The sequence below is a fragment of the Vidua macroura genome, chromosome 2, assembly GCF_024509145.1.
Source record: "Vidua macroura isolate BioBank_ID:100142 chromosome 2, ASM2450914v1, whole genome shotgun sequence".
NCBI lineage: Eukaryota > Metazoa > Chordata > Aves > Passeriformes > Viduidae > Vidua > Vidua macroura.
In genome coordinates, this window is record NC_071572.1 from 60,195,307 (window position 1) to 60,207,762 (window position 12,456).

Genomic DNA, 12,456 nt, shown 5'->3' on the forward strand with positions numbered 1-12,456 from the left:
CGCTGCAATTTTTCTTTATTTAGTCCTTAGTTGTATTTTGTTAAGGTTTAATAAACCTTTTAAAATTTTTAAAGTGTGCAGTTGTCTCTCACAGGCTTCTGACATTTGCAGTAGAAGACAAAGGATGGGGAGAGATTTGAATTAATTCTAAACCAGTTTTAGCTCAATTAAAGCAACCAATGCTTTTAGGAAGAGATCCCTTGGGGTTTCACCAGAGCCCTGTTATCCTAGTGATTTGGGAAAACTGAGTCTAACAGATCCCTCATAGCCCAGCATGTTCCCAGGCCTGACAAAGGGGAGGGATTATTTTTCAGCTAACATCTCTGATTTGCTTCTGCCAAAGGTTGTTCTTAGTTTTATTCTGTAATTCTTGGCTGCAGTGACCTTGGGATCTGAAATGCCCCTTAGACATGTGAGTGAAGCCTTTGTACATGGCCAGTCCTTTCACAGTGCTCATAGTTCAGTGCAATCTGTTCACGGTATTATTCTGTAACCTGGTTACAATGAGACCTTTGGTTTTCCCAGCCCTCTGATGAGATGATTTTGTTGCTTACCTGAGGCGCTTGTCAGTTCCTTGAGGATTTTTCCCCCCCAAACTTCTTTTTTCCACATAGTCAATTACATCTCTTTGCACATGACAAGGCACAGGCTCAGACTTTGCACCTGCTTGGAGATACAAATGCAAATCAGGAGTGGTATTTCCTTTCTCTATACCTATATAAATGTGTGCAAGGATGCACATAGAAACTCATATGCCCCATCCATCCACCATCCATCCATGTCTTGGCAGAGGCATGAGATTCATGTATCCTGTGCTCAGCAGTGAAACATCCTTTTGTTATATCTCCACCTCCTTGGCTGAGACTGAAACCCATCCACATCACATCACTTGTGAACAAAAGTGACCTGCCTGTGTTCATCCCTTCTTCTTGTCCCTTCCTGCTGTGCACAGGGTGATGTGTAGGTGAAGGGGGAAAATAAAACTGGCTTACCAGCATGAATTCCTCATTGTCTCTGCTAATATCCAAATATTGCAAAATTTGAAAGAGACAGGATCTTGAAAGCAGGATTGGGTCCTGAATGGAATTTACTTTCCAGATTTGGGTGGAAGAAGCATGAAATTGTCACCATCTAACAATATTGTGAGTCATGATGGTGTAAAGTCCATGACACCTCCCTCTCCTCCCTGTATGGAATGGTGCTGTGCCCAGCCACCACTGTGACTGTATGTTGCACAATCCCTTCTACTGTTACACTGGATAGATACTGACGGATGACTTTGCACTTTGCATATGCCATTTGTTTCCTTCTCCTTGCGAGACGTGCATGCAGAGCCCAAGATGAAAGTTGAGTTTGCTCCAATGTCTGTGCCACTGCAGAGAAGGCTTCAGACAGCATCAGTGGTTCAATGGATCTTCAGCTTCCTGGGTCTAGGTAAGAGACATCTCTTTTTCCTTTTTCTGAGAAGCCAGAGAAGCTTTCCATAGAATTGCAGTATGGTTTGCATTGGAAGGGCCCTTAAAGACCATCCAGATACAATCCCCTACATTTTTTTGCATTTCAATTGTTCTTTTTATGCAGCACTCTGATATGGATTTGCTTTGGCTCCTGTCCCATTTGGCCTCAAAACACTCTCACAACATACATGAATCATAAGCACATTTGGCAAGGAAAATGAGAACATGCCAGGCTGAACCTTGTGAACCCAGCAGGCAGTAGCTGTGCATGATTATAAAATGATTTAAGATGTGAGAGGCCACTAAAACACCCCTTTAAATTGTCACCTGCGGTGTTGTCATATTCTCTTGTCCCGGTGATAGATGTTAGGGATAGGAGCAATTGGTGCCAGGACATCTCCTGCAAAGCAGAGGGAGTGCCTGGAACAGCCAGAGTAAACAGAGCTTTCCTGCATCTCACTGGGGTAGTGTATAGCTGAACACTCTACACAGAGGGAGCTGCAAGTGTGGTCCGGCTCTGGCTTTGGAGATGGAGTCTCACCTACCTTTAGCCCAGGGCATCTCCATTCCTACAATGGAGGGAAAAGGCTCCTAAGAAGATGTGGGGCTCCTACCTGATTTTTTTTTTCTTCATTTTCACTTCATTCCAGCTTTTGTCGGTGATCTCCTGGGAGCAATGGGATGAGCTGCCATCCCCTTCCTCTGACTCTTGTCAGTGATTGACAAGGAATTAGGTGCCTACCTTTGTGATGGCTACAACTGTATGGTGTGTTTTCCCTAAATAAACCCACGGTCCACTCCTATGAGGTCTTGGCCTGAGCTTTGCCATGCTGTTCTCACAATGCCATAGCATTGTTTCCTAAAAGATTTATGTGTACAGGGGTATGTGTGTACAGGGTGTGGGGGAGAATGTGTACAGACAGCATGTGATGAGATGTCAGCTGGCAGTCTGAGAAAAGAAGCCAGTCCACCTTTGTGTCATCAGATCCTGCAGAGATTTAAACATCTGCGCACATCGTCATTGCCAGTCATCTTGCTCCTCATGCCATCACAAAATGCAGGAGAAACTATCAAAAATGCCCCTGGATGGTCTCCAGTAGCTTAAGTTTGACTGAAAGGTGCCCTGGCTTCGTGTGAGGATGCCAGGACAAGAAGGTTTATCAGGTACCTTATTATTCAGCTTCCAAAACATCCTGATTATCATTGCACAGTGGGTGCTTGACAAGGAACCACTGCTTGGCGCTCTGCTCAAAGTCAGTGGTGATTTTGGGGGCTGCAAAATATTGGTCTTGCTCTGGTTTGTACCACACCATGATGCCTTTAGCATAATCATACAATCACAGACTGGTTTGGGTTGACAGAGACTTTAAAAATCATCCTGTTCCACTCCCTGCCACAGGCAAGGACACCTTCCACTAGACTGGGTTGCTCCAAGCCCCATCTAACATGGCCTTGAACAGGGCCCCAGGTATGGGAAAGCTACAACTTCTTTGAGCCATCTATGCCAGCGTTTTTGACTTGTTCTCACCACCTGATCGGAGCACGGTGGCACTAAGGAAGTGTACAGCTATGCATGGGAATATTTACAGGTCATGCAGCATCTAAACCAGGGTGGGATTTTCCACTTCTCTTTCCACTCTTTAGGTTTAGAGTTTTTGTGCTTTAAGCTGTTGCTCTGCTTGGTATTAGGAATGGGAAATAGAATTACCATGCTTGAGGAATGGTACCATAGGAGGAGTATTGGTGACTCTGCTTTTGTAGCAGTTTGAGGAAAAGACACATCAGCAAACTAAGATGCAGACAAAGTCACTGCTTGGTGGAGGACATCAGGTGCTGATGGAAATGACACACATGCTGTTTTGAATAGGATGCACAGGGAAATGATGATGGGAGACACAGAGGCACATTATCAGGGAGTGCAAACTGCCTGGGGGCATTTACAGCCCATCAGGCTGGAAGGTGACATCCCAGTGTTTCCTAGTTTTATGGAAATAAAAATATCAAAGGTAGGTTATCAGTGTAAAATGCCTGGGGCCATTTACAGCCCATCAGGAGCCAAGCTGAAAGGTAACATCACAGAACTTCCCGTTGTTATGCCAGTTGTGAATCTCAGATGGGATGTGTGTAAAGCTCCTCCTTTGCTGTGGCAAGACAGTTACTGACTAGCTCAAAACACAGCAGATATTTGTGTGTATCTTTGTGTGCATCTCCAGAACTATACCTGGACAGAAAGCACAGGCTGTGCTTCAGACTCCCACTCAGTTTCTTAGATGGGCCTTCCAAAATCTTCTACAGACCTGAGCTTGAATGACCACATTTGCACCAGTATCTGATGGACTGGAGGACTGTGCAATACTGGTCCAGACAGGGTAGCTCTTTAAATGTTTCTTGCTGTAGGACTGGCTTATGCTAAGTGTCAGGAAAATTACTCCACAAACACCAGAGGTTTATGTCCAAAAAGGAGACAGAGGAGTCCTGTAACTTTATTCGAATAAAGGGAGAGGCCATGAGGCATTTCCCCTGGGGTCTCTCAAAATTTTAGAGGACACAGCCTCCTTTTTATCCTAATTTCCTGGGCACATTTCCCTTTCACTTTCCTCATTGGCTGAGGTACTTGAGATGTTATAAATTGAGGCGAATAATTTATTCAGCCTTTCAAGAGTCAATCAGAAATTTATTGATTACAGCAAGCGATGGCAAGCAAACAGCGCTGGGTGGAGCCGGGGAGTCCCTGCTCCGCAAACGGCTCACACCGTTTCCCCCTTCCCGCAGTCTTTTTATACTCTTTTTCTTCCGTGTCTGTGGTATCTCTGGGTGTACTCTGCGCTTGCGCCCTCTGTTGCTAGGGGGTCGTCTTCTGCTCTCTGGTGGTCGTTTGAGGAAGGCTCCTCTCTTCTTCCTTGGTGAAAGTCCACGGCCCTGTAATGGTCTTTTCCATATAAGGTTATATGTTATATGCACCTAAGTTCTAATTACACAACCAGCTTAAGTAATCAACATACTAGCTAGTTTCTGTCTGGCGGTTTTCTGTTATCTACACAAGGCTTCTCCTTTGGTTCTCTGTTATCTTACACAAGGGTTCTCCTTTGATTTTCTGTTATCTACACAAGGCTTCTCCTTTCTGTCTTGATGAACAAAGAGTCTTCTCTAACTTATCACAGAGAGGTACAGACTTCCTGAAATGCCAAGACCCCCTTCTAATGTATTTTCCCCTGGCCCTTTTCCCAGAGTCAATCAGTGGAATTCCTATAGAATTAATGGTTATTCCCGTTGTTTCTTTCATGTCTCAGTATCCAATTTTATTTATCAGGAGACCTACAGTTTGTTTGTAAAGACAAATCTCTCTCATTCCATTTATCAATCAGTGGAATCTTTCCCATTGTTTCTTTTAGCTCTCTCAGTGCTAGTTTTATCTACTAGCAGACTCACCATTTGTTTGTAAAGACAAATCTCTCATTCCTTTCATAAGTATCACTCTTCTGAACAACACCTTATCCCAGTTTGTGCAATTCAAGTGGCATGGGGGCATTGCTGGTCACCAGGAGGGATGAAGCTACCTTTTTTTTTGGAAGAGATGTGCCAAACAGCCATCCTTGGTGCCATTGTGTACTTGTGTTATAAACCCTGGGGGTCTCCCTGAGCAGAAGAGATCCCACCTGTGATCAACGTTCTAGTGAAGAAGAGATCCCACATGTGATCAACCTTCTGCCACCAGAGAACACCTGGCAGGAGAAGACACCAATGTATCCTGGCAAGAGAGATGGAAATCTGGCAAAGAGCCATGCAGTCTTGGACATAGCTAACCAGAATGGAACATTTTGGAGTGCTCTATGATTCCCTCTCTAGCCCTGCATTTGCATTTCCTTCCGTTGGAAGGAAATTCAGTTGGGATGCAGTAGAGATGTGGTCACAGTGTTAACAGACGATCGAACAGCACATCCCCATTCTCAGCATGGATGCAGTTTGGAGCTTATGGAGCTTCAACAATGTTTTCCAATAAAACAATTTGTACTTCAGGTTTTTCTCTTCTTGGTATTGGAAGCAAGCTGGCACTTGACTTTCCAGAGATGGAAATAACTTCTAGAGCCAGCAGAATGACAGCAAATGGCCAGGAGGGAGGAATCCTCTGCAGTTGTAGGAGTTGCTTGCAAACACAGACTCTACATCCTGCAGGGAAATGCAGCTTGCTCTGAATGAGAATGAGACCCAAACCCACTCCTTCTCCCATGGCTGACCTTCAAGAGCTTATCATCTTTCCCAGGAAGAACTTGATTTGTTGTTTGGGGTTTTTTTGTGTGGGTTTTTTTTTGGTTGGTTTGGGGTTTTGCATGTTTTGTTTGGTTTGGTTTGGTTTGTTTCAGGGTTTGGTTTGGGTTTCTTTTGGTGATACAATCTGAAACCAAAAGCAGTTAAGAAATGCTCTTAAGAGGGGCATTAGAAAGGTGATAACAAAACCTCATGAAGCAATTCCAGCTGGTTTGATTCACTTTACAAAGTTTCTTTAAGCCTGGAGCTTTCCACCTAAAATCTCCCAGTTTAACAACTGCATAAGCCAGATGCTGATACTGTTATTTTCATTCCATGAGCTGCCAAACACCCCTTGTTGCACTGTTATAATCCTGAGGCACAGAGATCAGACTTTCTGTGGGCAGGATTTAGCTGTCGGCTGCTCCTTTGTTTGGGAGACAGGCTTGGGCTTCTGCTTCCACAAGAGGGCTTCTGAAACACCCATTTGCTGCCTAGCCCTTCGGCCAGAGATCCCAGGAGCACTGATTGCAGGCAGCTTGGTTGCTATGGTTGTGCAAATGCATTCCCTAAGAAGCCAATCACCGTGCGAGGGACTCATTTATTCCTGCAGGATGCTGGGTGAGGGCAGCAGCTTGGCCCCAGTGCTGGCAAGGAGCTCTGCTCCAGCATCCCTTGCAACAGGCAGGCATTGTCCATACTGCCAGTTTTCTTGAGGATGCTCCTGACAAGAGCATGGAGACAAAAGGTTCTATTTATTTCAGGGGCTGACAGTTGCTGGAGGAGGAATGCATATTGTAAGAATGGGTTGCAGGGCATGGAGTGGGGACCCTATTGCCTTCCTAGTACATGATCTGAGTACTGACCAATGTCCCTTTATAATGGAGTGGAACCAGGCTACTGCAGAAAACTGAAATCAACAGGCTGGTGCCCAAGCCTGCTGCACTGCTTCCTTCTGCCTCTCTCATTCCCACTCTCCACTGGGCATGGACACCCATCCAGATACACCATGCAGAACTATGAGTGCAGAGCTGAACCATGGCAAACAAACCCAGTGTAGGGCCAGTAGATCCGAGCATGCTGCCTCTTCAGATCCAGCATACCACACGCAGACTTTGAACCTTCGAGTCATCAGGGTTGGCTCAAAGGGCATGTGGTACCAGCATGATCAGGCTTCCTTGGCAGATGAGTGTAGTCCACAGCCTACCCACATCAGCTGTGCCCAAGGGTGTACTATCTGTGTAGGTGGCCACAATCAGTGCCACTCCAGGCTGGCACTGAGGATCTCAGCAGCATGCATCTTGGAAGCATTCAAGGCCAGCTTGGATGGGACTTTGAACAATCTGATTTAATGGAAGGTAACCCTGCCCATGGCAGGGCAGTTGGAACTGGATGGTCTTTAAGATCCCTCTAACCCAATGCATTCTGTGATTCTGCAATGATCTTGGAAACCATCCTGGCAAGTGCAGTATGAATCTGATTCACTTTGGGGATGTTGTGACAACTAAAATCTCTTTCTGCAGGCTGCAGTTTTCCCTATTTCAGGCTGAATTAACAAATTTTGGGTTAGGAACACTTTGATGGGACATGGTCCCTGCTTAGACTTGGTCAGAGAAGTTCTCCATGTGCTTTGAAACCTGTGGCTCCTTTGGAACCCATGGCTTACTTGGAGCCCATGGCATATTTGTGCTGTCTGTGATATGGCCATTTTCTTGTCCAGAGAGGGATTTACAGCTCACAGCAACACTCAGCGTAAGAAACCCACCACTTCATTTTTGCTTCTTTGAAGCAAAGCTATGAGCTTCTTTGAAGCAATCCAGCCCAGGAAACCAATTGACCTGTGGAAAAAAACAAAAACAAACAAAAAACCCAACCAAACAAACCCCCCTCCCCCCCAAAAAAACCCAAAAAAAACCCCAAAAAAAACCCCAAAAAAAACCAAAACAAAAGCCAAAAACCAGAAAACAAAAAAAAAACCCATCAAATACACATTGATGTGTCTTTTCTTTGCTGAGTCTCATACAGCCATGGAGATGTGAGATGCTGGGTCTTGGATCATCAAAAGTTGCTGCACTCTGCTAAACAGGTGCACTGCAGAGTCCAGGACCATCCTATGAATGCTTCATCCAGAGCCAAACCTTACCATGGACAACCATAGAGAAAACTTCCTGAATCTGGACTCATCAGAAAATGCAAGATTTAGGTCTGCATGCTGCATTCCTTCTTGCCAGGGACCCTTTGGTTTTAGTTTTGGTTTGAAGCAGTCTCCACTTTCCATGACAGTGTAGACAATGCAGCAGCCAATCTCAGCCCAGCCCAGAATTATCTGTTTTCAGATAACAGAACTGATGCATCTGCAATGACTTGCATGATGCCTTTAACCCTGCTCTTATAGCCCTTGTCTGCTTTGAAAGAGCTCTGTGTAAGGGCTTAAGCCATTTTATAGCAATTTAGCATATGCCATTGGGCTATAGCACAGGAGTCCAGATGTTGGTGATGGAGAGATGGGGAAGACTGATTCAATTATCAGAATGCAAATTTATTTTGGGATACAAATGCTTATATACTATTTAGGGAGCCTAGTAATGTTTACTACAATGATTAGGTTAAAATCACATACACAAACTTATGCATATCACATCTCTTGCTTGCAGAGTTTAATGAGATTTTCTTTTTCCAGGAAACCTGTCTGATTGAATCTTCTTGCAATCTAGATCTAATTTTCAAAGTTCTGTTTGCTTTTGCCAAGGCATCCTGTTACCAAATCTCTTATGTTAACCAGGTCCAAAGTCTTGTGTCTCACAACATCCCAACATCTCCCCCTTTCCTTTCAACCAAAATCACTCCTTTAATGGCCTTAATAATTAATCTATGCACAGATCGAAAGGTATCATGATTAATACAATTATTATCAAAATTATCACATACATACCTATCATAAAAAGAGTCTTTTAGTTAAAAAACTCCAACCCTAAAAGGCTCAGGTTTGATCTTTATAAACGAAAACATTCCTGATGGTAGCTGCAGGGGTGGAGGCATTACTGGACTTAGAAAGGCTGCCAGAAGTATAATTGCAGCAAAAGGTTTGATTATTTTACACAGGGTGATAGAAACATTTTTAGACTGATTCCTTTTTGTGTATTTAAAATCAACATAAAAATCCAATTTCACAGATCCCAGGAACTCTAATTCTTGGGGTTCCTAGGATGTTTCGGGAGGGTAAGGGATCAAATTTGATGTGCTTTGATTTGCTTTCAAAATTTTTAGTGTAAATATTAGTATAAAGTTCTGGAGGAGCTATATCCAGACCTGCAGAAGGAGCAGATGAGGATCATGTCTATTTGCAACCTCAAACCTGTTTGTAATCTCAAACCTGTCTGCAACTCAAACCTGCCCATTTCTTCTGAGCAGTGGGACTGGTGGTGGTGGTGGATTTAGTCTGGGAACCTGACATGACTTTTGGAACACACTAATAGAGCTCTGTGGAAAATTTCTGGCCACTGGTGGCCCACAAAGTGTTGGTGTTCAGACAGTGGTATGGAGCTGTTCCTCCTCACCAAATTACAGACCATAAATAATCAGGTGCCTGCGTAAGGCTGGAATTCATTTGGATGCAGATTTAACTGTACATTTTCTGGAACCTTCCTGTCTCCTTGGTCCCATCCACAGTAACTTTCAGACTGACAGTCCATTCTCGCACAGGAATGGGCCCCTTTCCCAAAGAGCACCAAAAGGTTTCAAAAGGACAAAGCCCCCCTAAATCTTAAAATTGAGTGTCGGTCACCGAGCACAAATTTTGCTCTGGGGAAAAAAAAAAAAAAGTTGAATTGCAAATGAATTGAGGAAGAAATTAATAGTTATATAATTGTGACATAAAGCATGGATTCGGTCCAGAACTACTCCTTCACTTTGCAGAATGTACTTTGAGCTTTGCACAGTACGATAAAAAGAGAATTAGGCATGGCAGTTTTGCAGCAGACCTGATGACCTGGCTCCTAGGTGCAGTAAAATTGTGTTTATTTATCATGTGGACCCTTGAGCTGCAGTTCATGTTCTATGAAGTTCTTGAGAGTTATAAAGTCTGTGTCTGTGGCATTTGAAAATGAAGCGTGAGCAGCAGATTGAGGGAGGGGATTCTCTCATTCTGTTTCAGTTTTCTGAGGCTCCAGTTGGAGTGGGTCCAGAGGAGGCCTCAGAGATGCTTCAAGGGCTGGACCCCTCTCTTCTGGAGACAGGCTGGGAGAGCTGGGGGTGTTCAGCCTGGAGAAGAGAAGGCTCTGGGCAGACCTTAGAGTCTTTTCCAGTGCTATAGGGGCTCCAAGGGAGCTGGAGAGGGATTTTGCACAAGGGCCTGGAGGGGACAGGACAAGGGAGAGTGGCTTCCCACTGCCAGAGGGCAGGGTTAGATGGGATATTGGGAAGAAATTCTTGGCTGTGATGGTGGTGAGGTCCTGGCACAGGTTGCCCAGAGAAACTATGACTGCCACATCCTTGGAAGTGTCCAAGGCCAGATTTGAGGGGACTTTTATGATTCCATTAAAGTGTGGCACCAGGTGTGAGCAGTGGTTCTTTCTGCCCTGCACGATGCATTACAGGTTAGACCCGTTGCTTTGCCGAGAGCTGCAGTCTTTCTCCCCACTGCGAAATTCTTAGTGCCTACCCAGGTGCTTGCTGCAGTCTCTCTACTTAAAGAAAGACATGCAATCCCATTTCAGCTTTAAGGGGATTTAGGATCCTGTTAGATTATTGCTCTTTTTTTCCCCATAGGAATTATTGGTACCATCATGACAGCATTCTAAAAAAGGGCAATGATTTGCTTTTCAATGCAAAGCTTTGTAATCAGGGTGACTTATCATGAAAAAAAAATGCTACAAACATGATCTACTTATTTATCCTTAAGTGAAAGCAAGCAGGAGGTACATGAAGGTCTTAGATGAGAGCATCCTATTCCATGTCTCTGACAGGCCTTAGCTGAGAGGAGGTGGAGAGAGCAGGTATCAGGTGACTCCTAAAGGTGGAAAAGATGTCTCAGAGTATGAGGGTGTGGCTGCATCTATATCACAGCTGAAGCTGAGCAGGGCATCTGCATCCTCATATCTTCCAGGCCTGGGTGGAAAATCTGAAATGAAGACCCAAAGTAAAACAAAATATACAAAACATTATGTAATTCATGAGCTAGGGAAGGCAAAGGACTTGGATTAATCTTTGGGTTTTCTTCAGCTCAGTCTTTCCCTTTGAATGTAATACCAAGGGTTCCAGAGGGACAGATGGAGAGGACACAGCTCTTCCCAGGCACACATCTGCTTTACCAAGTGGAAGCTTGGTGGCCATCATCACTTTCCAGTATCTGCAGACACGCAGTGTTGGGGTTGAGTGGGTTTTTATGTACCAAGTGATGTTTGTTTGCACAAATACTTTTGTTCTCCTGTTTCTATGCCAAAACACAGGGTATAAGGGAGGTGGGAGGTAGAGGTCAAAGCTGGCACTAATTGGAGAAAGTCCCAAGTCATGGAAGTCATAGAGAATTAAATAGAGCACTCTTATAAAATTAATTATGACATTGAGTTGAAAGAACTGAAAATCCTCTGGAGTCCAAGATTACAAGTGGAGGAAAGGGTTCAAAATCAATAATAAAAACTCACTAAAGAGTAAAATCTTATCTATGGGTATAAATCATAGACACAATTAAAATGGGGAATCATTAGCTCAAGATAAAGCTATTGGGGACTGTACAGTCTGAACATAAGACACTTTTTGCTACAATTGCAAAATATCAGGTGTCATCAGGGGGTATTAACAGGAATTTTGGGGTAAAACAAGGTCATTATCATTGCAGAGATCAGTCTGACTCCAGAGAAAAGCAAGACAGCAAAGGGATAAAGAGCTGATCCATGAGAACACTGTGAATGGAGTGAGATTCATCAGTCTTTTGGGAAGAGGGGGACATGGTGGCCTTTGGAGAAATTGGTGGTTGCTACAAGGGAGGTGCTTGGTGTCTTTTCAGGTTCCTGGGGCAGACAGAAAAGAAAACACCTCTGCATCAGAGGTGCCTTCACACTGATAAATTCAGCAGCAAGTCCAGTGGAGGCTCCATCCCAGGACCAAAAATGCCTCTCCAAATGAACCATTCCTCCCAAAATCCACCTAATCCAACTATCAAGTCACTGCTGGCTTTTCTTTCAGCACAGTGCTGTACAGCTGCCTTCATCGCCCTCTTCTTCACTCGTTTTTGGCTGGTCAGTGCCCTCTATGCTGCATGGTGGTTAATAGACAGGGAGAAACCCAGCAAGGGTGGGCGACGGATCCACGTCCTCCGGAACTGCATCGTTTGGAGGTACATGAGGGACTATTTCCCCATCACGGTAAGTGCCACCAGTTCATTAATGGCTCTTCAGTGTTTCAGGAACCAGTTTTGTCCTTGGAGTCTGGATACAGTCTAGGGCCAGCAGTCATGGCATGGGGTGCAGGGAGCTTGGTGTTGAAGGATAATCTTCCCAGCTCCCAGATTACTCAGACACAGTAAGAAATGGGGATTACCATTTTTACAAACCACATCCTTCAATCATCTGCCTTTTCCATACCTATTTAATCTTGATGCATTCCAGCTGTTAGGGAAATCTCACCTTTGTTTTCCATGTCTATATTGCAACATTCCAGCCCTTCAGGTTGCTCAGAATTTACCCAGTGGGCATAGGGCCAAGTTTTAATCAAAATCCAAGAGATCCTGTGTGGTCTGCAATGTCAGTACCCCATT

The 12,456-nt window shown here is 44.4% G+C and overlaps 1 protein-coding gene across 1 annotated transcript in view; it reads left to right on the plus strand.

The window, feature by feature from the left end:
* Positions 1 to 1,340: 1,340 nt before the first annotated feature.
* Positions 1,341 to 12,456, plus strand: part of MOGAT2 (monoacylglycerol O-acyltransferase 2) — a 32,846-nt gene continuing 21,730 nt past the window's right edge. The window contains exons 1-2 of the mRNA XM_053971086.1: positions 1,341 to 1,434; positions 11,886 to 12,064. Of these exons, the coding sequence (XP_053827061.1) occupies positions 1,341 to 1,434; positions 11,886 to 12,064 (273 nt within the window). The remainder of the gene's footprint in view (positions 1,435 to 11,885; positions 12,065 to 12,456) is intronic.